The sequence below is a fragment of the Pagrus major genome, chromosome 23 (genome assembly GCF_040436345.1).
Source record: "Pagrus major chromosome 23, Pma_NU_1.0".
Taxonomy (NCBI): domain Eukaryota; kingdom Metazoa; phylum Chordata; class Actinopteri; order Spariformes; family Sparidae; genus Pagrus; species Pagrus major.
Window position 1 is genome coordinate 17,482,224 of NC_133237.1, and position 27,850 is coordinate 17,510,073.

At 43.8% G+C, this 27,850-nt stretch overlaps 1 protein-coding gene across 1 annotated transcript; it reads right to left on the reverse strand.

Moving 5' to 3' along the window:
• Window positions 1-27,528, reverse strand: ppfia3 (PTPRF interacting protein alpha 3). Its single transcript, XM_073494487.1, has 30 exons — window positions 27,190-27,528; window positions 20,200-20,301; window positions 19,765-20,004; window positions 19,622-19,681; window positions 17,780-17,908; window positions 17,581-17,673; window positions 16,895-16,947; window positions 16,701-16,794; window positions 16,361-16,495; window positions 15,521-15,604; window positions 15,117-15,248; window positions 14,018-14,080; window positions 13,850-13,929; window positions 13,074-13,242; window positions 12,194-12,387; window positions 11,754-11,991; window positions 10,759-10,892; window positions 10,513-10,667; window positions 10,263-10,362; window positions 9,495-9,576; window positions 9,189-9,389; window positions 7,979-8,044; window positions 7,485-7,511; window positions 7,141-7,316; window positions 6,691-6,788; window positions 4,381-4,556; window positions 3,253-3,321; window positions 3,003-3,165; window positions 394-455; window positions 1-83 (listed from the first exon to the last, which is right to left on the reverse strand). Exons 1-29 carry the CDS (start codon window positions 27,526-27,528, stop codon window positions 403-405), a joined length of 3,705 nt encoding a protein of 1,234 aa, XP_073350588.1. The 3' UTR covers window positions 1-83; window positions 394-402.
• Window positions 27,529-27,850: the final 322 nt, after the last annotated feature.

Here is a 27,850-nt window from a genome sequence, read left to right on the forward strand (position 1 = left end):
TTTTAAGTTAAATGGTTATATTCATTGCTTCTTTCTCCGTGGATGAGCGAGAGGGTCCTCTAGTCCCCAATCCAGTCAGCGCCCTGAGGAGAGAAACAGCATTATTAACACGTCATCGCTTCCGTGGCCTTAATTCAACTCCGCCTAAATCCCCCACCAACCAAAACCCACCATTTTAAGACCTTAGGGGAACTGCTTAAAATCCAAGGCTCAAACCAATCCACGACAACAAACAAATACATAAAACAACGAGGTTCAAACGAATGTGCTCGGCACATGTGCAAGCCATCTCGAAAGCTTTGGAGAAACTGTTCTGTCTCACCACACAGATAAAAGCCCCACATGGATGAATCGCTACTAGACAGTTTAATTAATGTGTCGGACGGTTCTCACCTCAGCCCCTCAACAGGAGTATGTCCTCACTGAGGCAGATTCACCCCGGGCACCAGAGCTGGCTGTGTAAGAGACAGACACAGACGGGGTCATTATCGCAACTGCAATGACTTAAAACAGCACTGACCTTCCACAGGCATTCCTATTAAGAAGTGGAATGAGGGATAATAGTCTTCCTCTGTACTTTGAAGCGTCTGTTCCTTGTTATTGCCAGTTCCTCTGCAGAAGGAAACAAAAAATTCCACCGCCGAACTAATGGCAGAGTAGCATGACTACAACCAACTGCTCTGTGTGTGTGACTCTGTTTTTTCATTCGCAGCAGCTTATATAAGGTGCACTTTACAGTACGCAGGCTGGAAAAACTAAATGCTGCTGTTCAAGGCTCATTTCCAATAGATCAAGATGTAAACGCACGGCTCATTTACTTTCAGATGATTGGGGTGTGCTATCAAGCTGGTTCGACATGGTCAGGTTGTTATTTGTAGGAACCCATAAAAAGGGTTGTGTTATTATAAAGTTATTACAGCAAAAAACAACACTGTTGCTGTAAATAAGGCGAGAGACCATCCGGAAATCCAGAAAAATGCATGCAAAAGTGTAAGTATAAATATTATTTTACCACTCAGTGCTTTCTGAATGCTTATGGTTTATTTCCAACGTGACAACTGCACATTGCAGAGCTCTTAGACTTGATGCAGCAGATTTAAACATTACACCCAAGAATTGCATTTAGGTCTGACAATGTCGCGCTATGGAGGATACTCAGAAATAGGGGTGGGCGGAAACAATATTACAATATATTTTTAGGCTGTATCGATATTTTGAAATCTCCTCAAAACACTTTAGAAATGCTAGGACTAAGCGACAAAATCAAATATCCCAATATTCTTTTACCTAATACCTCGATATTGATATTGTGATAATATTTTATGGATGATTATTGGTGCTTTCAAAAATATCAACACAATGAGCTTTTTAATAAATAATGATCAGTAATGTGGATATAATGACTAACTGGGTAAAGACAAGTATTAGAACAAGTAGAACAGTCTGATAAGTTCAGAAAATGACATCACTTCACTGTAATGCAGCTATAGGGTCAACACCTATGCCTTATCACAATTTAATGATATCCGAAATCTAAGATGGTGTAAAGTCTCATATCCAGATAATGATATAATAAAATGTATTGCCCAGCCCTTTGTGGAAATCGCTTAAGTTTTTGTCAACATCAAAGTTAAATGAGCTTCTTTCATTGAGTGTTATCTGTGATCATTACTAATAGACTAATCAACAGTGTTAAAGCCAATATAACATAATCCAAAGTGGTCTGTAGTTGCTGTGCCTTCATCATTACTTTAGTGTGTGGAGGACATGCTGTGCAAGAGTCAAAGTGTTAAAATTACCTGAAGCAAACGGGGAAAAAATAGATTTTCTGCATCACCAACTGAATGCACGTAGGCTCCCATGGCAAAAAAAACACAACAATGATGCAAACAGTTTCTGCTGCTGTAATAGAGCGCTGCAGGGATGACATATTTTTGTAGGCTAACATAAGTTAGCAACACCCTGGTTCCCTTAACAAAAAGCCCATGGGATTTTAGTTTATTGTAGAAAGTAAGCTCTGTGGCAAACACAAGTTTATGATACACGTTTTGTTCAGCAAGATAATCTTCACAGATGAACAGATGACTTTTATGATATTTGAAGGGTAATTGTTAAGAAGTAAAGCTGGACGCATTACTTCAACGTCACCACAACTAAGCATTGATACATCTACAAGTTGTAAAGTCAGAGTTAGAAAAGTTTGCAACTAAAGTCCACCTGTCAAGGCGAACTAGTGAGTCGATGAGAGTCTGTGTTCGGCGTGATGGCGTTTAATGAGCCACTTGTTATCAACCACTTTTTTAGGACACGTAGATGCTTTTGTATTCAAACCTGGGACATATTTTCTTTTGTAGTACAAAATGTGAAAATCTCTTAAGCTTGTGTTAACCACAGACCTTATATCGGGCATTTAACCGAAAACCCATTCAAAAAAACCCACTGATTTCGAGACGAGGGGATCGGAAGTGCAAAAAGGCTTACTGATTTCCAGGTTTTAGGACTCTATCACACAGCTTTGTTTAGCAGATCACTAACATATGGCTCTGAAAGCTTGCATATGTAATGTATTCCCTCAGCTGAGAACTGATGTCGTGAAGGGAATATCGTCAGGAAAATAATTGGAAAGAGAAGGGCTAGAACTAAAAACTCTGAACATAACCTCCTCTGGACCAGGTTAGGTGCAACATAAGTTACCATGGTGCTGAAGCCATGTTAAAAGAGAGCCACCTTTGTGACATTGAAAACCCTGGCTTCAGGCTCAACATACCTCGCTATCCCATTCATCTCGCTTGGTGGTACACCCCTCTGCAGAATAGTTGCACCTGATCAGAGCTAGCAGGCCTTTCGCCCTGATTCCTGTCGTGCTCTTCATGTGAGTAATGCCATATAGAGTGACAGGTTTTCGCACATCTTCTAAATTGAGAAGCGCCTCAAGGGCTCACATGAGCTGAACAAACGTGAATATGAGAGCGAGGGTGTCAGAGGTCACGGGTCAGACTCACCATCACTCTGAACCTTTCTCAGGGTAACGGAGGGCGTGGAGATGGCTGAGGCACGGAAGTTAGCAGGCAGGGTCTCGGCGGAGTCGGAGGTCACGCCCCGGAGGTCCTTCTCCCTAAACATCTTCCTCCAGGAGGGCGAGCGGGTGAACGTCTTAGTTCCATCCTGCCAAACAAAAAGATGGCTGCTCAGACAATCCATCGCTTACTCAAATGTGTATTTTTTCTTCTTCAAGCCAATGAGCATGCTGACCTCATCAGGTCGTCTCTCGGTTCCCATGGAGATGAGGGAGTTGTACTCTTGCTCCAGGAGCTGTCTGGCCTGCAGGAGAGAGGTGATGTAGAGCTTTGAGACTGGTTTGGACGAAGTTTCAGGACAGGTCTGTTATGCAGGCCATTATGAGCTCATGTTTGAATGTCATGCCTATTTTAACTCAGCACAGTCGTAACTCTCCACGATCAGATGAGACTAAAATGTATCTAAAGCCTTTATTAAAGACAGCTGAACAATTACAGGAAATGATGGGGAGAGAAATGAAACCAGGAAAATGATTTTGAGACACACTGTATATCATGCTTGTTCCTAATTGAGGCTTGGAGGATCAAAAGAAATTTGACTTATGTGTTGGTTTAGGACAAAAACTACGGCTATAAATCATTTGTTACCGCCCTTGCCTGAGAAAAGGCTTCTGATGTTGCTTGCTGATGTAAATAAGAGCTCCGATCATGATTTTAAATTGCACAAAAACAAGAAATGCAATTAAAGACGCTCTTTCAAAACCGAAAAGAATAAATGACAGGGGGTGTAAAGCCCTTGTTCTGCAAGGGAAATGGCAATTGCATGATAGTGATTAGTGGAGAAAAGAAAATTTTGTATGCATGTGTGTGTAACTACCACTTGAAATGGCAAATGGCAAACTGAACCCAGTACGTAGACAGAGCACATCTTCTAATACTGTAACTTTGGTTACTACTGTAAACATACATCAAAATATGGCGTGTTAAAATCTGAAACAACCTAGTAAACACAGTAAAATAGGAAGGTGGTTGCACTTTAGTTTTTCCCTGATAATGCTGAATAATGAAGAACAAATCTGTGTTAAAATCAGCAGGAGGAAAGCTAATTCTCTGTGTGTCCTGCGGTGTGTTTGGCTAATGGAGCTAACAGCTAACGGAGCTAAAAGAGGTAAAAGTTAGGAAGTGAGGAAGAGTGTAAATGCTAATTCTTTTTAATACATTTTCACTTTAGGACAGTTAAAATGATTTGGTCTAAAGCCCCAAAAAATAAAAATCAAAAAACATGTTTGGGGGATATTTAAGTATTCTGTATACAGATATGAAACGCAGTTTCTTCAGGGACCTTTGACGACCTGTCCTTTACCTGTGTGTTCTGATTGGGGATCTGCAGCAGCAGGGCCAGGTCAGTGTAGTCGAAGGTGTCGTCTAAAGCCAGCAGAGCTCCGTGGACGCCACTCTCGCGGAGGTTGTCGGCATACTCCTTCAGACCGAGAGTCTGTATCCAGCACATCACACGCTCATTGGACCACACCATCACATCTGGGAGGAGGGAAGAAGGAGACGGTGAAGGGAGGGAGAGAAGGGGAGGCATCCATCTGCAAAAAGCAAGCTACCTGCTTGCTGCTTTTATAAGCAAGATCAGGTTTCTTCATATTCCGGTCACTCCAGGCTGGAGGAAACACGCAGGTCTGTTCGGGTTTATTTAGGGTCGTCTGAAGCGGTTAAAGTAACTCAGGAGTATTGATGAGTGATTGATAGAAAAAGAAAAATGTATTCTCTTACATGAACTCCACAGATCAAGCGCAACACCAGACAAACATAAAAAAAACTTGGGAAATCACTTGGGACATTTTTCTGTTAGGAAATCAGCCAAGATGAACCAACTTTAAATGTACAACATGTGTATCCCAAGGCGCAGCGGTGGGAGAGCGAGAGATTTAGGTTTGTTTAATGACTGAGCGCGTTGACATTTATGTAATCGTTATCCTGCCAAATCGCACTAGAAAGCTGTGGCTCATAATCTCTTCTAAGTATGAAGGGGAAAGCAATAACAAAGGGGGTGGTCCAAACCTCTTCCAGCAATGTGGGAGATAGCGGAAATCAAAGGAAACGTTTGTTTTACTTCCCATTATTAAGTTTGTGAGGTGTTTTTTTTTTTGTATCTCAGCAAGAGTTTAACTTTATTTTAAATGCCAATTTTACGATTTGAACGGTTAACTGACTTTGCTGAGTTTCAATTTCCTTTATGCCGACTTTTAAGAGATCTTGTTTAAATGTAAAAGGAGAAAACCAAATACAACAGCCACTAATAATAACGTTATAAAATAAGAATTTGTTTTAAGGCAAGGAGTGATGCAGTGTCGGTTTTAGTGCCTTTTCCACACACGACACGTTCAATATTAATGAACTTAGACTAAACAGCAAACACCGCTCTGTGCAGCAGCAGGAGTGTGGCTTCAGCGCTCTGGCTTTGTGACTCTGCAGACTGAAGCTGGGCTCACATGTGATTCTGCTCTCGTGATCTCATGGGGAAGCAGATGTAGACAAAATGGAGATTGGCGTGGTGCAACAACTCGCCATGGAAAAAACAAAAACGCGTTGCAGTGAGAAAAAAGTCTGGATGAGAGGGGATACGCGGTCAACACAGGTTGTTGATTCTTCAGCGAGAACTAGAGGGGAGATTTTAAGTTTCTGTCGACAGTAGTATGCTAGCTAAGGTTAGCCTCAAGGGCTAGGATGTTTACCGTTGCTGGGCTGGTCCAAGATGCCTCTGATTGGTTGTTTTGGTCCTGACGTAATGGTTCAGATTTTAAAATGTGAAAACATGTTTTGATATTATCGGGCGGCCCGGATGACTCTGTGAGCAGTTGAGAAGGCTTACGACTGGATGTGTAAACCCTCACATTACCAGATAATGTGTGCCGAACAACATTTTTTGAATGGCACTGCACTGGACTTGGAGGATCAATTGGCTGGATCTAAAGTAGAAGATTTGATTGTTTGATATACCATTTTATGCAGATGATGTAATCTTACTTACAGGAGCTTCACAGCAAACCAGCGTTGCAGCATTCTCCTAAACAACTAAAGTAGATGGCTATTTGGTTTAAAACCTAAAAAAAGGGAAGAAGGAGAATATAAAATGGCTCTTTGCAGGTCGTCAGGCGTAATCCTAGTCTCTCCACAAACCCAGAGATCCCAAATTGATTTGAAAAGACATTATTCACACCCTTTATTCCTGGTCGATCTCTTGCACCCACTTCAGATGGGGTGTGTGCTATCGCTTTCAGCTGAACAGCTACAGTGAAGCCTTCAACATAAGAAGGATGTACATTTTTTTTTGGGGTTGTTTTTTCATGTCTTAAAACAAGTCCCCATCTACTTCGGTTGAATGAATGCTGCAACACTGTTTTGCTGTGAAGCTCCAGGAATGTTTTGTGGACATGAAACTTTACCGAACTTTCCATCAGCGTGGCATTGATAATTGATCAATTATAGTAATAATCATGTAAATGATTACCCTGTATATAGATGCAAGGGATTTATAGTAATCACAAAGGTATGCTTTGAACAGGACAATAGCACAGCTTTAGAGGAATTAGTTGGGTGGACAGGGTCATCCCACATCTGTGGCATGAATGGTGAGATAATGGCAGAGAGAAAAAGAGCTCACCTTTGTTCTGGTGGACGCTCTCCTCTCTCCTCCTTTCCAGCTCCTTGCGATCGTAATTCAGACGCTTCAGGCACATGATGCCGTAATGCATACTGACCCTGGGAGAGTTCAGAGAACCAGAGGGTGAGCGGCTGAAGCAGGTTAACTGAGGGCGTGTTTCCACTCTCACCTGTACTCAGAAAGCATTAACACAATCCGACGCCTTTGACCCCTCTTTAAAGAGGGCCTGGAGACACACACCTGAGCAGCGAGAGTGTCACAACAAGAGGAGCACTCCCTGCATGTCTTTTAACACCTTCATATTTCCCATGCCACACAGACGCCCAGATGCACAGAGACACAGCGTCAACAGAAAAGAATGAGAGTGAAAACAGGAGAAGTGACAAAAGAGCATGAGTTATATACGACCGTGAAAGAGGCGAGAGCAGGCACGCAGGAGCCGAGCCCTACCTGTGAAAGCTGTCCACCATTTTGAGCTGTCCTCTCAGCTCCTTCTTGGTCAGGTGGTCCAACATGCGGGCATCCACCAGGGACTCCATGAAGTAGCTGCGATACTGTGGCAGGCCCAGGCTGGGCAGCCAGTCGTTGCCCACCCACTCATGATTCATATCGCCGTAAGCCAGTATCTGGAGGGGGACAACCACAGATGATCAACGCTGATTCACGCTCCACTTGATGTCTGATGGTAGTGCAAGTCAGCAGCTCATGACTCACTGTGGTTTATTCTCACTCGAGATAAAATTACTGACAAATACACATCATGTTGTGTCAAAAATGGTGCAGTTGATCCTCACCTGATCCCAGCTGAACTCTTTCAGCTCCTGGAACGCCGAGAGGAGAGAAGAGGCAGACAGAGAGAGACGGAGCCAGAGAGAGAGAGAGAGATGTGGAGGTGGCGAGAGGAAAGGGGGAGCAGGGGTCAAGAGCAGGATGGACGGATGGAGAGATGATGGAGGAGAAGCAGAGGAGGAAGGAGCAGCGACAGCAGCAGCAGCAGCAGCAGAAGGAAAAGAGGACAAAAAGGGAGGAATAGTGTGTTAGTGAACGGGTAATTAGTTGGAAGCAGTTCACACTGAAACAGCAACCAGAGGGAGAGAAGAAGATGCTCAACACTATGGCCTGGGCCCACAAAGAAAGAGATTCGAAAAGAGAGAGAGGAGGAGGAGGAAGGGGAGAAACTCATCAACATGATTCAGACCAGACGAGACAATCAAAATAATTCAAAACTGAGTAAAATAATCATGAAAAAACATAAAAGAGACAGAGACAGGGCAGCAGGGGCACTAACCGGAGGCTTGGTGGCAGCGTTCAGAGACTCCATCTCTGCGTGGGTCATCCACACGTTACTGGTCGACTGAAGAGAAAAGTGAAACCGTAAGATTAAAAAAAAGGCCCCCACATATTACCTAAAGTCCTGACACACACGTTGCACATTTTTGGCAGCGCTGACGAAAAGCAACCTCACAAGATGTCAGCTAACAACAACAGCAGACTGCTTTTTCGCTGCCATGGTGATCACAATGAAAAAGAGGTTCAGCCGGTTTATGAACTGATAGGATAAACGTGTTAAATCTGCGCCGCAGAATTGTGCAACTGATCATTTTCATTGTTATGATTCCAGCTGTAAATAGATGAGAAGCCACGCAAGGAAGTGGGAAAGCCCGGCCAAACCAATTCAAATATTGACGGTCAGAAGATTCGGTTATTCGTGACTTTATCTTCCTTGGAACAAGGGAAGTTGAAAATAGAAAGCAGGGGCACAAGTTTGCGTGCAACAGTTTTACTACACTTTTCAACATCTGGTTTGTCTTTGCGGTTGTGTGAGAGGCCAAATCTGTTGCCAAGTTTCATTTCCAGGCAAAATAGGTGGAACTTTATCACCACATGTGCCGTTTATCAATCACATTATATTATTTGTGACATTTATCACATGAAGGATACGTTTCATGTTCTTTTGTGTTTAACATTTTCCTACATCTGTTTTTTTTTTCGTCACCCCTGCAGCTTCACACATTTCCCACAGTTTTCTTTCCAACATTCCACTTCACAAAATCTGCTTTTTATTGCACATTAACCCTATTTAATATCATATACTCTCGATTATATGTTATTTCTATTTGTGTATCATATTACCGGTGCCTGCCACAAATTTCCCCCACGGGGATCATTAACATTTTGACTAATCTCCAAACTACGAACACCTGGTTCAACTTTTACCTCACACTGCTAATATGAATGCAGCATTTGTGTATTATCAGCAAAAAGTCTGAGAATAAGTTATTAAAAAGGTATCAACAGCCTGATGAATGCATACATCGACATATGAATGCGTTTAAGGTCTTAGTGTCCTCCAATTAAAGGCGTCTATACCTTTAATCCTATAGGGAGGCTGTCTAGACAGGGATTTTTTAATGACACGAGAACATATTTGTGGTCATAATCTCTCTTTGTTTCTTTTCATGATCGTGTTGGATGTGTGTGCGGTCAGTGAGTCTCACAGAGCGAGTGCTGGCCGGGGCAGAAGGGCTGGTGAGGGACACCATCTCCTGGATGGCCAGCCGCAGTTTGAGGCGGTGAAGCGGGTTACTGATGCCGATCTCCCTCTGGATCTCCGTGTCCGACAGGTTGGCCATGATGGCGCCGCTCTTCACGTTGGAGCGACAAGCTGCGACGTACCAGGCTGGCATTCCCACCCACAGCTGGAAGGAGGCAAACAACAGATTAAATAAATGAGAAAAAACATGATATATATCTATATATTATATATTTCCAAATCCCTTAAGGTTTCTGTGATAGTACAGTACCTCCAACCAAGATACAACAGTGGGTCCGTCCCAAGACGCAAAAGGAAGTCCTTGGCGACATGCTTCTTCCAGTAGCTCATGCCTAGAAGAAGACCAAGAGTTACACAAAGTCTTATTCCATCTTGTGAAGGGCTCATTGCATGGGTGAAATATAGGCTCGTTGAAAAATACAAGTCTCTTTCAAAAACAATCCAGATAAGTCTTATTTGACGTATAAATATTAATCTGAGAACTATATATGCCCCGATCATGGTTTTTTTTGCCACCAGTGCCGATTGGACGATTCTACGAGGCATATCGGCCGATACTGATCGTTTCCGTCTAAAATACAGACGCTCTTAAAATGGTTAAATCCTTATTTTATTTACAGCTGCGCACAATGATTCGCTCAGCCTCGCTCTGTCTCTCTCTCGAAAAACCCATTGGAAAATCTGTAAATAACGCCTCCTCGTGATTATGCCCACAATATTGTCAACTTGGCGACTTTCTTGCTAGATTTAGTGACTTTTCAGACCCTCTTGGCAACTTTATTTCTAAAAAGCGACAGCGCTGTGGCAGAGCACAGAGCACCTACAGAGTTTCTAGAAACTTAATAAAACACAGTTGGGAAAGCAGAGCAGTCACTTATTCACCAGTTGCTGATAATCTCCCTCCCCTTCCCCCCAGTCGCTGACTAGAAAGCATAAATCTCAATCTTCCGATTTGTTTTTACTGAAAATCAGCTCTGAAAACCAAACTGAAACAAAACAAGGGAGTTAATCCACAAACTTCTTCTTGCTGCGGCGGTCTTTATCTGCTGGACCCAGCGTCCCAGTCTTGTTCATGCCCATCGGGTCTCCAGAGGCCAGGTCTTCAGAGGGTGTCGATGCTGGAAGAGACAAGGTGAAAGGTCACAAGAATGAAAGATAACATTGATATGAATACGTCGAATCACTGAGCCAGAGCAGCTTAAACACGTTTAAATGAAAATACTGATATACAGTCAGCGTTATCCCACCCTCATCCGCCATCTGTTTACCGAGAGAAGCAGATCCATCCCGCCCAGGTTGGCCCATCCTTCCTTTCTCCTTCTTTCCAAAAAGCCGACCGATGGAAGACTTGATGCTTTTCTTCTTACTGGACTTGTGGAGAGAATCTTGGCTGCTGTTGGAGCTGCTGCCATCTGCTGAGAGACTGGAAGGTACAAAGGAATTTACTAAGGGTAAAAAGCCGGAAAAAGTTTTAACCATTGCGTTCGATAGATTTAATGTACCAGCTGCCATACCTGCGAAACTCCCGGGGGTCGTCTAGCATCGCACCTGGATGGGTGAGGGTCATCCTGTCCAATCGCAGCGCACGTGGGGTGGAGGGAGGCGTGGAGTCGAGAAGAGCGAGGGACCGATCGTCTTCTTTGTTGTTCTGAAACATGAAATGTAAAGGGAGTCATGAAAGCTTCTAATATTGTGCAGCTTGGAGCCATTTTTCCTCCAAAAGAGCTTCACTGGACTGCTTGACATTATCCTTTATTACTGCTAAGTAAGCAGACAAATTCAGGCCAGAAACATCACATTCCACCTTATAAAATGTCTCTCTTGGGTTGAGATCTGATGTCTTAACTCCGTCATGTTCCTACACATGTCCCTGCACATTATCCTGATGGACATTTTATTATTATTTCAATTAAGAGACGTGAGAAAATTACTGCAACTGTCAAACATTCTCATTTGATGGATAAGTGTATAGTCTCTTCAACCTGACAGAAAAACTAGATCCCATCTCTTTCTGATTTTTCCTGATTCTTTATGTGTTGATTCATCTTTCTCCTCTCACTTTAGCTAGACATGTGTGCTAACTAAGCTACTTGCTGTCCTCATCAGTTTTTTCGTCTATGTATATTCTGCCAATTTGAACCATGACTTGAATCATTTCTTTCCACAGATTCTTCCACTACCCAGAACTCCCACATTATCACGTTTACCATTATTGCACCATCTTTTGTAATCCACCCGCCCATTTCAGAATTACGGGAACCAGTGAGTCTGGCACCAGCCGCCATACCAACCTACAAGTTACTTGGATTGATCTTGCCCAATCTAACGTTACGATGAATAATAATACTTTAACTTCTCCCAACCTGTCTGTGTGATTTACTTATGCTTTATTTACATGACTCACTGTCTGGAGGAGCTGTTTGCATAAACAGAGAGGCTGATACAGAGGCGAGATAAAAAAGGTTAGCACGCATGGGAATGGAAGTTTGTTCCTGCATTCCAGCGGTACCTGTCTATCAGTCTCGCGAGCTGGGGAGTGAGGCAGGCGAGGGGTGGAGTGTCCAGAGCTGGGGGGAGAGGGGGAGGCCAGGGTGGAGGATGTGATGGACGAGGGGATGAAGCCCCGTCCTGTGCTGTCTCGCCCCAGGGAGGTCGGTGGGATGGGCGGACTGTCCAAAGCCACGCTGACCCGGCTCTCGATCTCTTCGGCCCGCAACTCCGTGTTCTCCTTCTCCTCCTGGATCAGTCTGGTTTAGTTAAATACAATATCGTAAAGTTAAAACACTGTTGTGGTGCGCAGTTCATCCAACAAATCAGACCAGACATTTTGGAAACAAATCGTATTCTTTTTGCCCAGAGTGAGGCAAGGCTCTTAAGCCTGCGCGATAAATCTGAAGCTACAAAGAGGTGTTTCTCCAGCTGTAGTTGAGCACCTACGCCCGTCCTTACTTGATCTCCTTATTGATGGCCTCCAGCTGTTCCTGCAGCATGATGGCCAGGGTCTGCACGTCCGTCTGTCCGCTGGGGGACAGCAGCTCAGAGCCAAACCGAGCCTCCCCGTCGTCCTCATCATCTGAGCAGCCCACATCCAAGCCTGGCTCGAACCCGGTCCCCAGCAGAGCCCCGCTCTCCCAGTCTGGGTACTGCACACACAGAGGACTTTAAACAACTGATTTCATTCACAAATACAGATCAGATGTGAGCCAGAACTGTTCACAGAAGAGGTAATGTTTCACAGGTGTTGTAACATTTGCTCATGTTCATCGACTTCCTTCCTCACTCTCTAACATATCATCTGATGTTTTTTTCCAATGAAACGCACATTACCGTAGTGTAAAGTTACAGATTTTTCTGGGTTTGAACACTGTTGAACAACATTTGGGATAATGTAAAGTGCACAACTCAACAAAATATATAACAAATGTGTAGTCGTTTTTGGGCATTTTGTTACATAATATACCTCCATAAATAAATAGCTCCATAAAAAATGCATTAGCAGTTTACTACTGTGGAAGTAGTGGAAACATAAACCCAAAACTAAATTTTACAGCTGGGAAGACTGACAGGAACACTGGGACTTTTCAGTGGGAAACACGTTATTTTTCCCACTTCATGATGTGGGGTTTAGATATTGCGGCACATTTGTTTGTTTAACAGAAAACTAACACATGCTGATGAACTGAAGCATCAAAGAGGTATTAAGTGTGATCAATAATAACATTACCTGAGGGAATTAGTCTTTGTGCAGAGTGAAAAAAAAAAAAGCCAATGGATTAAAATAAATAAATCTGGGTTTTTTTGGTGGCTTGAAGGATTATAGTATCCTCACCTTGGTAGAGTCCTCTCGGGCCGAGCTCCAACGGGCCCGGTGACTCCGCCTGACCACGCCCCCGGTGGGTGCACTGCCAAAGGGATCCAGGTGAGTGGTGGAACCTGTTGGAAGGGATCCGCCCCCGTGGGAATACCTCAACTCCAGAGCGCTTCCTGGCAGAGAGCGACTGGAGAGATCGACGGAAAGATAAGATGATACGAGATAAGATGAGCAGGTAATTATCTCTGCGGGGTGAATAAGACTGTGGCGGCAACTACAGTAAGACGGTACAACACAGAAAAACAAATAACATGCAAGGAGAGGGATTTAAACATAGCCCAAACCTAATATTTATCCAAAATATGGAAGTATGAAGTAATATGTCAAAAAATCAATGAGAATTTTAAAAAAAATCTGGATACACTACATCCAGTGTGGTGATTTGACTAACCCATACAATGTCTAAAAGTGTATCGTATTCCAATTAACAGGTTCACAGAAGGCTATAAGAAAAAGGTGTCGAGACGTGCAGATGAGAAAGTGAGAATTAGAAGTGTTTGATGTGTGTGTGTTGGTGCACCCAGTCAATGTATGTGTGTATACGCGTCATCGATGTTATAGCCCCGTGAGTGTTGACGGAGTTAAACGCCTCCTATGTGGATTTATCTACGATGTCTGACGAGATACGAGACACAACACTTGCATCTTTAGAGTCAGGCAAGTCACCACTGGAGCCTCAGAATAATGGTTAGTTTCAGTCTTTATGAGATAGGGATGTCTAAAATGGCACCGACCTGGAATAAGAGCCCCCGGGCCTCGCTCTCAGCTGATCTAATTCCAGCTGAAGCCTTTCCAGCTCCGCTATCAGCTGGTCCTGGGAGTGGATAAGAGACAGAGTTGGTGAAAAAAGGAACATATGTCCACTAGCTTCAACTAAGAATGAAGCCTGGAGGCGCAGGTACCTTGTTTGCCAGCAGATCATCCTGCAGTTTCTTCATGTTGGACAGTTCTTCAGAGAGGGCGTTCTGGAGATGGAAGAAGGAGAAGCTTTATAACCGCGAAATAACAACAGCTTAAGCACATCTGTAAACTACACCAAGCACAGTCATGTTTACTAATCCAGCCAGTTTTCTGTTTGTGGTTTACGCTTACTTTCGCTCATTTTCCTGCTGCAAAAGGACATTAATCACTGCAGTTTACAGTAAACATACATCTGCTCCGATGCTGACTGCACAGAAAACACTTCTAGTGATTAAAAATAGAGATAAATAGGTAGAAAGTGCTAATAAAGTGCTGTTAAAGCACTAAAGTAAGTAGGTTAAAAAATAAAGTTTGTGCTCCAATTCCAGCCCAATTCTTGGAGGTCTACTCCAAAATCTGCACTGAAAGTACTGAAAAACTGTATTCAAGTATGAGTCCAATGACATGACAGAAATATTACTCAATTACAAGAAAAACTGTGGTATTAAAATAATAATTCAGTATTAGTAGTCGACTATTAGTTACTTTTTATTCATTGATGTTTAATGCATTATCAATAGCAGGCGTTCAATCAGAGGGGTTTTTATTTCTCCAAATCTTCAGTCTAAATTGCTCAAAACTCCTGAGATGTCCCGCTCAAGGGTCAGGTTCTCCTCCCCAAACCTGTGCCTGCTGTTTTATTGTCCATATGTCAGAGTTTTCATTGGCCCTTTAGTGATCAGATCCCCTTATTGGCTATAAAAATGCAGATGAAAGGGTTTAAATGTTAATTCAATTTGTACCTAGCACTCAATTATGCTTTTAAACGTAACTGAGCAGATTACATGGTGCAATACTTATATACTTTTCTTTTCCACCGCTGTTTTGGATGTAAGATTCGCTGCTGTTTGGGAAACACTTTTGGAATTTACTCATGTTTTAACTGGTCACCTCCTGGAGGGCAGAGAAGTCAGTGAACATACCTGACAGCAGGGGTTTATTTGGGGAAAAGGGACACATATTCAAGGTCTTGACTGGGGGAGTGAGACAGATCAGAAAGAAGAGACGTTGTGAATTGAGGCTTCAGTCTGAGCAGGTCACCTTTTCTTCCAGGGCGGCCATTCTCTCCTTCAGATGGAGCTGCAGCCTCTCGTTGGACTCAGACAGAAGCTTGTCCACCGTGTCGGAGAGACGCTTGTTGTGTTCATCGTTCATCCTCTCCCTCTGCCTCGCCTGAGGGGGAGAGAGAGTAAGGGAGACGGGGTGAGTGCGAAAGAGAGGAAAAAATGAGCTAGAGGAGGGAGGGTGGGAGGAGAGTTAATAACAAGCATTCTGCTTGACTGAGAGCGGGAGACAAAGATTTCAATCTGAATGTGCGCGGTCAAATAGAGGGTTTAGAAAATTAGTGCGCCTTTGTGCTGCGTAAAGCCCGACAAAAGAAACGGCATGAAAGAGGGGGAGGATGAAAACAGAGAAAGAGAGATGGAAAAGCAAGCATGACTCACCCTCTGTAGCTCCTGGTTCTTCTCCTCCAGTTGCGCCTCCATCTGTCGCAGTCGCTCCTCAAAGTTACCATGACGCTCCTCCGCCTGGATGATTGGAGAGGAAGGAAGCGGGGTTACAGGCGTGAACCATGTTGCGACACTAATACAAATTAACACAAAGGAAACAGCTTGTTGGCCAAGTCTATAAATTAGTAACATGCCTGTACAGATCACGGCGTAACAGGAAAGTTTGTTTGCCTGTGTCTTACAGGTCATTAATCTGATCTTATCCTTCCATGGAAGCAGACACCTTGCCCGAACATGCACGAAATAAGTGTTGCCATTAAAGAGGGCTGACTACTGGGAGGAGAGAGAATGTACGTTTTCTTGGCACGAAGTGGAAATTGTGTTTACAGGAATGCTAGAGGTTAACACATGAGCAATTAGATCAGTCAGTTATAAAGAATTTGTGCGGCGTTCAGTTCTTGACGTGTCGAGCGCCCAAGGATCAAATAACGGCGCTGACTTGGAACCCCCGAGTTGGCTCTCATCTTGAGATTGTTTGCTTATGATTGCTGGCACCGCTCGCTTAAAATATTTGGTATTCATCTGCCATTTGTCATCTCATCTCAGTTTCACTCATGCCTGAATTTACACACACACACACACACACTCACACATGAATATATATAGATATTCATGCCTGCATCAGTCTACATGCCCACGCATGCCCACACACACACACACTCGTGTAATTGTGTCTGTGCATGGGAGAATATCCCGACACAGATTTGTGCACACATGCATGGACACATTGCTGCTGTCTGCTATTTCAATTTCAAACTCTGCACACACACACACCTTGTTGAGCGCCGCCACTCTCTGTGCGAGCTGCGCCTCTATCTCAGGGAGCGTCTCGGCCCTCTGCAGAGTCTGCTGAAGCTTCTGTTTGGCATCATCCAGGCGCTCCTGAAGCTGCCGGTTCTTCTCCTCGCTCTGCAAGAAAACAGGATGAGAGGGAGTGGAGGTGAAACTCGAGGCGGGAGTGAAGACTGCCGGGGGCAGCGGATGTTATTAAAGCCACTAGGGGAAAAAGCAAATGCATTGATGGCACGCTCTGTGTGCCAACGTGAAAACGTGGCCCAGCTGCCAGTCAGAAGCCGAAACACAGACACACAGGGATGAAAGAGACTCTTCCCACCTGTCTGTAGAGAGAGTCTTTGCTGGCCAACTCGTTCTCCAGTTTATCTTTTATGTCGTGGAGGGACGTCGCCTCCCTCTGGGCACTCAGGTACCTGCAAACAGAACAAACCGGCAGACAGGCGGAGCAGTGAGCGGAGCATGTTTTCGGAGGAGGGTACCCAGAGTTCATGAACACGTAGGAGAAGCACAAACCTGCGTTCTAATGTGGTGATTCTCTCCTCCATGTCTTCTCTTTGACAGAGCGCCTACGAGCATTAAAGAAGAAGAGAAATACATTCTTCTGATGCGGATATAGAGAGGAGAGCAGACCAGACAGAGAAAGCGGAACAGGGCAAATGTCAAGTTTACAAGTAGGTGTTGATCAAAGGGAACTCGCTGGGCTTGAAGAGCTATTAGCTGAAGAATGATAATGACTGGTTAATAGTAGTTGTTGACAGATTTCAGAAGCACCCACTTATGCTGTTGCACAAGTCGGGGGAGACAGTGGGGAGATCAAAGAGCAGCAGGTGAGAAGAAGCAATCAGGCGGGGAGGAGACGTTCAGGGGAGAAGGTTTATTACGTAAACTGACTCGACTACCTCTCGTCCGAATTTCCTCCACATGCCTCTCAATCAGCTTCCAGCACACTGACTGATTAACGCGGCTGCATCCATGTGAAAACGCCTGCAGCTCTACCGATGGCATTGTCACCATGGCTACAGGGTAGAGACTCCTGTGTGTACAGTAACAGCCGCTGCTGCCAAGTAGGCAAATGGCTTTGTAACCATAGCAAACTGTTAGATATGTCTGCAAGTCTGATCAAAATAGACTCTTTGTGCCAGTGAGACAGACACATGTAGTGGTGGTTTGTTGTCTGTCAACAGCCTGGCGAGTCTCACCTCTTTCACATCCCTCTGTAGTTTCTGGTTGGCCTCCTCCGACCGGGCCAGCTCCCTCCTGGCAGACGTCAGCTGCTCCTCGATTTCGCCGACCTGAGCGAGCACACACGGTTTTCTGTCCGTTAGCATCTCTGGCGTGTGATATTTTGTTTATTTTGGTGAAAGCACCGGAACATAAGAGCGTCTCTGAATAGAGTACCTGTCTGCACATGAGCGCCAGCCTCTCTTTCAGCTGACCCAGCTCTGACCTTTGTCGCTCTATCTCGCCCTCTCTCTGCCTGTCGACGTCTGCGTCATCCAAGATGGAGGAAGGTCCGTTGGGAAGCCGCTGAATGGAAAGAAATGGTGCAGTGGTGAACAGTATGAACTATTTCTTATGGGTTACACATCATGTGCGGACTTTTTGGGATTTCAAAATACATATTTTTTGGAAGTTAAACTCCCGAAGCATGTTAATTTCTCAATATCAAAACTCTGCTTGCATTTTTATCTCAATTATTATGGAGGACAGTGACATCACAAGCTATAAAGGCAGTAATTAAACAACATCATTGTCCTTTTTCTCTGTGAACTCACTCGTTTCAGGCATTCGAAAGTTGAAAATATGGACTAACTGGAGGATCTTCTCAGCGACCAGTCGGTAAAAAATACATTCAAGTTTGAAAACACGCTCTTACTCTGATGCATTACGACACAGTTCCATTAAAGTCATTACAATCCGTAGAAATCCAAGATGGTGCCTAACTTCTTCCTCGCTAACTGTCTGGAGTGCTGCTCAATAGGAGTGAGCTGAGTGCTGATGGCTGACAGCCAACTTACAACAATACTGATCCATGAATAAAGTGGAGACTGTAGCATTAGCTTTTAGCAGTCAGTGGCACCTGGTCAGCACTCCAGTTAGTCACTGAGGAAGAGGCAGCATTTTGGATTTTTCATGTAACGTACTGACTTGAATGGAAAGCAGTGACATCAGTCACATCAATTTCTAGTTGTTTTTCCTGTCAGTCCGTATTTATATATTTATGGCTTCATCAGGATGACTTGTAATCACTTTGGAGATCCCTTCTCTTTCCACACAGCTCCATCATCTGGTTAGAAATGCGTCCAGTACTTTGGTTATTGACCAAATACTTGCAAAAGTACAAGTCTCAAGTACAGGTCACAAATCACAACCCCCCACCCCCCCACCCCAAAAACCCCTTTGTGTTTAGTGCTAGCTGGCACAGTTAGCATACTAACGCATAGTAAACAATCAGTATGTTAGCAGCCTGCATTAGCATTAATCTCGAAGCACCTCTGTCTGTGCCACCGCCTCACAGACCATGGCTGCAGAGCTTTGCTGTACTTTGTCATCTGCCCAACATTTCTCATATATGTTTTGTTTTTCATCTTTTCCACAATTCTCCTGCATTTTTCCAGATTTATGACAAATTTACACACTCCTTCATCCCCTTTTAGTTATTACAACATGTTTCTGGCACTGTACAGCGTGCAGTCTACTGTACTGTTGCGCCTCGTCCTCCTCAGTGAGTGAGAGACGGACTGAGAAAATGAGAAAAGACAGAAATACTCGAGCAAATTTCAGAAATATTGGAAAGAAGAATTCCTGAGCATGCATTTAGTTAAATCTGCCATGTCAATTTTCCTGCTGATCACTGGAGAAGAAACTCAAGCAGATTTCAGACTAATAAAAAGGCTGTGCACAGACTCTAATCTCAAAAATGAATGAATAAAGGAAAACTGATAAATATTAGTTCAGGCCGGTGATTCATGCAAGTGAATTTCTTTCCTGAAAATTAAAAGTAGAAATAAAAGTATTTCAAGTAAATACCCAGTTAAGGAAATATATTAGCTTGAACACATAAAATACGTTGGCCACTCTGATAGCACCACAGGACCACGGCGACACATCTAATAGATCGCTGCTCGCAGTAGCTAGCTCCCTCATCTCTACTGGAGGAATGTGATTTGTTTGCGTGAACCTTCAGCTGACTTTGACGTTTCAAGATCTTTATGAAGAATCTACACTTCTGAAAGTTACCTCTTTGCCGTTGTCTAGTCCCTGCTGCCGTCGCTTGATTTGTTCCCTTAAAGACACGACCTAAAACAACACGGAGAAGACTCGTCAGGACAGACTCAACTCCATCCGTAATTCACTGAAACCTTCAAAAAAACAAAACTCACCTCTTGAGAGGAGGTCTGCAGCTCTTCCTCCAGGGACGCCACTCGCTCCAGCGCCACCCGTAGCCTCTCCCTCACCTTCTCATCCAGAGCTTTGTGGTGCTCGAACAGGGACTTGAGGGCTTTCAGGACCTCCACCTCGCTGGAGACCCCTGCTGGGGACTGGGCCTGCCTCTTCACTACGGTCATCCTCAGGCTGCGCTCGTGGCGGGACACCAGGCACTCCAGATGTTCTAGCAGCAGCTGGAAACACATGTGTCTCACATATAATAAAACCTCTCCGCAGTGTGTCTCTTATCTGTCATAAACGGTCTCAGGTGATTACTGCTTGACAAACGCATGCCAAGAAAATCAGAGCAGAACTTTAATGAACGAGCACATAAATACGAGAACATAATGTTGAATAGACATTCAGTGTGGACGTATGAGAGTACTGACTCGTGTGTTGTTCCTCTCTGCCTTCAGCTCGGCTATCTCCTCCTCTCTCTCCAGCAGCTGTTCCCGGCAGAGGTTCAGCTCTTTGGTCAGCACTGCAAATTCCTGCAGGGTCACAAGAGGGTGCTGTTATTGACTCTGCTGCTGCTGCATGAGGTCATGATCAGACACACACACACACACACTCATCAAACTATGAGGTTCACCGCAACAACAAATTATTAAATAATGAAGCGCTGTATTTTACTACTTTCTCTAAACATGCCCGTTGTGCTTCACCTCGATTTGGCGACTTTCTTCATCTCCCAGAATGCCGTGAGGCTGGTTTGACAGGTGGAGGGATTAGTAACGAGCTAGCAGGGAGTGAAGGTTAACACGTCTTTTGTCTTATGGATGCATTGCATCATAACTACGCAAACATTTTTGTTTTTTTAAACAAGAAGTGATGTCATGATCAGTGAAAATCAGAGATGTGGACTCATGTTTTCAGGTGTTGTTATGTTTTTTGATTGAGATGAAATTAAGATTTGTAATTTTTTTTTTGATTATCTTTATTTCACTGAATCTCCATCAGAGGTGAGAAGCAATGAAGCACAAATACTTTGTTACTCTACTAATTTTTCTGACAACCTTTAACTTTTACTCCCGGCATTTGAACACAAATATCTGTACTTTCTACTCCTTTCAAAAAAGGCTCGTTACTTTTTTTTCATAGCATTTGCGGGGAATTACTGACCTTTCTTATTTTGCATCATTACACGCAACATCACTGATTTCAACCTATCAGTGCATATCACGCACGGCAGACGTAGCGAGACGAAACAACGTAAAAGACGTAACAAGACGTTAACAGACAGAGAGGGAGACTTGGATGGGGAGGAGAGGCGTGTTAGTGACAAAAGCAGCGACATGGATGACGTGAGCTTCAGTTAGCTTTGCAGAGAAATGGCTGGTAGAAATGTCCTTCAGAGGAATACTTTTTACTTTTATACTTTAAGTACATTCCTAATTTCTTTGGATAAATTGGTCATTATCATTATTTGACAGGTACTAATACCTCATCTTTTCTTTTAATAAAGACCAGATACAGCAGGTAAGACTGAAGTTACCTGGGTTGGGAAAAAGTGACTTGACTTGCCCAAGAAAAAATGACTTGAGACTTGAACTTCCAGCTCTTTATTGGGAGCCAGGGAGTCATTTGGCTCAGCTCAGCATACAGAAGCGACTCTTTCGGCTCCCAAACGACTCCTCATTCAGTGCACCTTCTGGCTTTTACAATTCAGCCAAATTTAGCAAAATTCTGACCTGTGATTGGTATGTGTACTCATATATCAATTAAAATAATCGATGTAATGAGACTAAACCATGTCATTTCCAGAATACCATAATTCTACATTATGTTTAGCATAAATCACTTTTAAAAATGTAAAAACTTTAAACACTGTGATGTGTACTGAATGTTTTATTTATACTGAGCTATCTTTTGTATAATGACAACCAGCGCAACATAGAGAAGTTTCCCCGTGCCTGGGTCAGACGTTTCTGGAACTTATTTAACAAATATGTTCATCATCCTGTTATTCTGTTTTCTATTCATTTTTTTTTTTCTTCTAAAAATGGCTCTAATCCCCCAATCGTTTACTTAAAAGAGCTGGCTCCTTCCCGACTGACACATCACTAACTTGGACTGAATGACTTGAGGCACAGGCCTGGTAAAAAAAAAAAAACACTCCACAGTGCCTGGACTGTAAATATCTCAGCATGAGGTTACCTCTTCTAACTGTAGCCAACAGAATAAGAAACCGCTAAACATTAAAAAACAAACAGAAAGCCTTCGGACTGTAACATTTACTGCAAAAACTTTCCATCAGCCCACACAGTGCAATAAACTACAGTGAACAATCTGAGGAATCTTGATTTCATTAGCAAACTCAGACACTCGGCCTCGCAGAACGTCACTGCATTGAGCAAACACGCTCAGACATGCATACACGACTCAGTGAAAACCATCCACACAGCACATACAGTGTAATCTTTGCCATATCTACCACAGCGCTCATGGTTAATGACCAGGAGTCTTAAACCAAACCTCGATATAAAATCTAACAACCAGGTTTATTGCACGTGTTGCACCTGAAATTGGTTTAATTGCGCACTAACCACGACTCGCTGTGCGTTTGCCCGTCATTAAAACAAATGCCTGGAGGTTAAACAAGCATGGAAGTAACTGGAATCAGGCCAGAGTGCGGTGCAACGTCTTCTATTTCCATTTGACAGCGGTCCAGTTGAATAGTTGTGATTTTGTGTAATTTAACCCAATTATGTATAATGTGAGGTTAGCTACGTGATAGTTATGATTAAAATCTGTTGCCTTTGGTCAAACTAAACGGTATCCATGGCAACGAGTCAACAAAGGGAGGATGAGTGGCCTTCTCGAGTCACGTGGGCCGAGTCTAACTTTCAGCTGTGATCATCTGCCGCGCTGAGTCTTTGTTTCTGGAAATCACAAACCCCTCCACTGAACAGGAAGTAAAACATCACCACACACTATGTACACATACTGTACCACGGCCGCTCGTCCGTGCGCTGATTGTCCTCCCGTTTCCACTCTGCTCATGTGTGATGGTGGCGTGACACAACGCATGACACACGGCGCGCGGCCCACGTGTGCGCCGAATCGTGTGTGTTTTCAAAAACGCTTATGCAAACGAGCCATTAAAGGGCACTGATGCGTGCGCGGTGCTGCTGTTATCTTTGCTCTGTGTTAACAGTGATCAGTTTACCCACACGGCGGCAAATAGGCGCCTTACCTCACACCCTCCTCCAGCCAAAATGCATTTAAAAAGTACAGCGTGTACAGCCTATAACAAGGCCTCTGTGCTCGCTGGGCTGAAATAGGGGAAGATGGAGAGAAAGGAGTGAAAGGAAGAGGCTTATTTGAAAAGATGGAAGAGGAAGGATCATGGAGGAAATTGCTGTGTACAGATGGCATGTTCTGAGCCCGGAGGATATCATAATTCTGGGATTAATTCATGTAAAAGATGGAGTGAGATGGACCAAGACACGTTTCTACATTCCTCTCTCTGTCTCTGTCGGCCGCCATCATTTCGGTCAGAAACGCGATGCACTGGAATTCACCTCTTACACTTTTTCATTTTTTTCGACTCTCTCTTTCCCCTTCATCCGTCTCAGCCTCCCCCTGTCATGATACACGACATCTAAAACAGACTCTTGAAGCCACCTTATTAGTATGCAGCAATATGCAAATGGGCTTGATTTGTTAGTCTCTGTGTGTTTCATATCACCAGGTTTTTCCTCTCTCTCTGTGCCATGCTGTCGCTTTCTCCATCCCTCTCTCCCATTTTTCTCTCTTGGCAACGTCTACACACACAGACGAACTCGGTGAACTCATCTACTGTAGAATGTATCGCCGCGCTCCATGTGTTCCTCTATCTGCGCGCGTGTTTTCCTGCAGATGTGTGCACCATATTGATCTCCTCTCAGTGAGGTAATATGGCCCCTTTTAATGTCCAGTCGCTCTCTGTTAGAATGTGGAGCACTGCTACATCTGTTATTTGATTTTTCAGGCGTAGCAACAGAGAAAAATAGGTACTAACAATGAGGGAGGCATCATCGCTGCCTGAGGCATCCAACAATGACTCCTGCCTGAAAATAGAGATGGAGCCCTTGTACGTTGAGTGGAATTACAAAATGATTAGCTCTCGAGCGCTGGGATGTGGGATAATGTAATAATTGGTCTCTGTACCACAGGGGCAAATGCAACATTTTGCCATCATCTCCAGGTTTCAGGTAGCCCAGTTTGTGCCGAGCATGTATTGCCATTACATTTGAATCAGAAAGCCAAGCATTGCAATTTTCCAAACAATGTACGACGGTCTTTGAAGAACCCAGAAGGTCGTTAACAACACTTTTTCTGCCGCTCCGAAAGTTTTTCGCGGCATCCTCAAGGACTCTTTGAACCATCTGGATGAAAAAAAATTCAGCAGCTGCACGACGGAAACAGTTTTTTAACTTCTCGGACTGAATTTCCCAATCCAAACAAAAATGGCAGCCTGAATTTTTACTTTTTTTTTTGCTCAGTTTGAACAACACGAACCAAAATGTCAAATTCCATTATCAAGTATAGTAGTGCAATGATGTCACTTTTAACATTTTCAGACAAAATAATGCAATATTTTGCTCGACAAAATATGTTTTTCATCCGGATGGTTAGAAGATATTGTGGGTTTTTCAAGGATCACATCATATATAGTCTATAGTAGGCGATTTGAGAGGGGATAAGGGGGGGTGCCATCCCCCTTGTTAGCAAAATTACGAAAATGCATCCCACTTGTTCGGGAAATGGACAAAATGCATCCCTCCATGCTAGAAAAAATATCCAAAAAATGCATCCCTGTTGTAAGTAGAATGACCACAACACATCCCCCTCAAGACCAAAATGCATCCCCCTTGTTAACCTTCATTTATGGCAGAGCTGCCGTACTAGATCATATTTGATCGCACAAACTGGGCATATTTTGTTGAAATTGTTCAAAACTACCATCACAACTTAAGAAAACATACCATAATGCATTATCGAGTAAAGAATGTCACTAAAGTCCAGTTTTGAGGTCTCACTTTGAGAGACATTGGTATTTATTATTTTACTTTACTATTAAATCTTAAGCACGTAATGAGCTCATTAAACACCACTGATTTAACTTACCGCCTATATAACACAACCTTAATTGAGCTTCAGGGTGTCACATCTGTAGCGTTATCCAAAGGGTTTAAATGACGGAAAGGAACGCTGCTGACGACGACGTTGGAAATATGAGGTATTCTTCTGTGTTTCTGAACTTTAACACAGCACAATAAAAAGAGTTGGACTCAGTGTCACCTGGACCAGCTACAACATTAAATTCCTGCTTACAAGTTAACACATCAATAATTCAACACTGTGAAAGGAACCACTTTCACTGTCGGTATTGTTGATACAGTGCAAGAGTGCAACATTTACTGATTATACTTGTTTACTTTTACCGTGGTCAGGATCCATTTTAGTTCTGAAGTGAAGAAACACTGAGAAACTGTTGGAAAAGTCAACCTTGTATTCTTATACTTTACGTGTTTATTTAGATGTTAATTTTTGTTTATATATAATATAATAACTTGTGCTCTTACTGGACCTCGTTCTGCTGCTGTAAGGCGTATAGACCATGAGGATGCTGGTCTATGTTTTTCTTAGTTTACACCTAAAACGGTTCAGATTATGAGCTGAGCAGATTTACGATAAAATAAATAAATTCATATTTAATGTTTTCAACTCTCTCTCTGCTGTTCGCTGCTACTAGCCAAGAAAAGTTGCATCTGATATGTTAATGTTATAAACCTTGTTATATTTATCTTTTAATAACGATCTCAAACTTCATGCCATCAATGATGCGTCAAATTTGCCCCACGGTATCAAAAATGTTCTCAATTTAAGTATCGTATCGAAGTAATTTCAGTATCATGGTAACAAGTGTTGTAGCGCTCAAGATTGGTCTTCGGTTTCAAGACTTTTTTAAGTTCTTGTCTCGGTCTCAGACAAAGACGACTCTGGAATTTACGATTTCCCACACATAAAATTCAAGACTTATCTCAAGGTACGGTGCATTTGGTTTGCAGAGTCTACTTTTACTGTAAGTGTTGTTTTGGTCTCGTCTAGGTCTCCAAACTGGTGACAACACTACCTACGTGTCAGTCGACACTCCTTTGAAGTCTGCATTTCCCGTCTGAAATTGGTTCCCTGTGAGCCTAAAGTAGGCTCCACCTGCTTTCACGTCTCCATTACAGACTAGATGAATGAATGAAGTCACGTTTTGTCCTGCACTTTTGGGAAAACACCACCAACAATAATGCCACCTTGGACGCGTTTCCGCTTCTTGCAAACGTTTTGTGAGTAGACAATAGAAATACGGGTCCAGATATCCAATATTTGCAGTATAACCGCCTCTGATAATGCTTCAGTCGTGCATGCAGTGAAGTGTATCTGTTCCTGGATGTCCACAGCATTGTGAGGAACAAACACAAACGAGAGAGAATGTCGTAGATATTGCACTTCTGAATCCTTTCAGAAACAAAACCTGCACTAAGAAATTGACATTTTTTTGAAAAAAAAATAAAAAAATCTACATTTTACTGCAAGTGTTGTTTTGGTCTCGTCTAGGTCTCCAAACTGGTGACAACACTACCCACGTGTCAGTCGACACTCCTTTGAAGTCTGCATTTCCCGTCTGAAATTGGTTCCCTGTGAGCCTAAAGTAGGCTCCACCTGCTTTCACGTCTCCATTACAGACTAAATGAATGAATGAAGTCACGTTCTGTCCTGCACTTTTGGGAAAACACCGCCAACAATAATGCCACTTTGAATGCGTTTCCGCTTCTTGCAAACGTTTTGTGAGTAGACGATTGAAATACGGGTCCATATTTGGATATCAAATATTTGCAGTATAACCGCCTCTGATAATGCTTCAGTCGTGCGTGCAGTGAAGTGTATCTGTTCCTGGATGTCCACAGCATTGTGAGGAACAAACACAAAAGAGAGAGAATGCCGTAGATATTGCACTTCTGAATCCTTTCAGATACAAAACCTGCACTAAGAAATTGACATTTTTTGGATGCTATCAGCTGATGAGTGAGTCTTCACTTTGGGGGGAACTGCTCCTTTAGTCAAACAGGCGGTAAAAGCTCAAATGTGGGACGCACACACGCTCGAAAAATGCAGTTCCATCAATAATGATGCGATTGAACTTTGATGTTCCTTCGTTCACACCTTCAGTCTGACCTTGCCGAGGCAAAACTAAAACAATGCCTCATTTCACCTGAAGTGTAACGGGATGAAGAGGATTATAAACAGCGTCATGTGTGTAATGCTGAAACATTTAGACCTTCATGTGATATTCAGATTCTTTCAGGTGCGTCAGCGGCACCTCCCCTTAATGGTCGTACCTGTGGCAGGGCGATGGACAGCTGCCTCTGGAGCGACTCCTTCTCGTGGCCCAGCTCTCGCAGGCGTAGGTGCGCCGTCCCCAGACTGTCCTGCGTCTCCCTCAGGCTCTCCAGCAGCCTCTCCCTCTCCGTCAGCATGTTCACCATCAGCGACTCCAGGTTGCCCGTGCTGCCCCCCTCGTCGCTGCTGCCTCCGCTGCGGGCCTCCCGGCCTCCGTAGCCCCCTACGCCTCCCATCCCTCCTCCCATCCCTCCTCCGCCCCCCGCCGGGGAAGACGAGCCGCCTCCTCCTCCGCCGCGCCCGTCCTCGGAGATGGTGGGCATCACCTCGCACATCATCTTGAGGCCTGGGTGCGAGAGGTGTTATCTGAGAGGACGTCTAGGACACTTGAGAGCAGTGTCTGGTGAACGACTGACTCGTCATGAAACAGTTACTTCGTTGGGTTTGGGGAGAGGGGGTCTTTCCTCTCAAGCTGATTGGGTGAGGCTGGCAGGCACGAGACAGGAGGTGCTGTGGGGGGGAGGAGGCGGACAGGGCGGTTGTGTGAGTATGTGAGTGAGGGGAGAGGATGAAAGTTCCAGTGGTCGAGGTGGGGGGAGAGTGTAGGGTGAGGGTTCGGTGGAGGGGTGAGGTGCAGGGGTGAGAGGGAGAAGTGCGGGT

Bases quoted from the DNA above. Each gene is read 5' to 3' on its own strand.
- ppfia3 (XM_073494487.1), bottom strand. From the start codon at position 27,528: ATGATGTGCGAGGTGATGCCCACCATCTCCGAGGACGGGCGCGGCGGA. The intron at 11,992-12,193 runs GTAAGGACGGGC...TAACTAAACCAG, and splicing joins GCCATCAATAAGGAGATCAA to ACTGATCCAGGAGGAGAAGG. The intron at 9,390-9,494 runs GTACTGTACTAT...GCCTCCTTCCAG, and splicing joins CTGTTGTATCTTGGTTGGAG to CTGTGGGTGGGAATGCCAGC.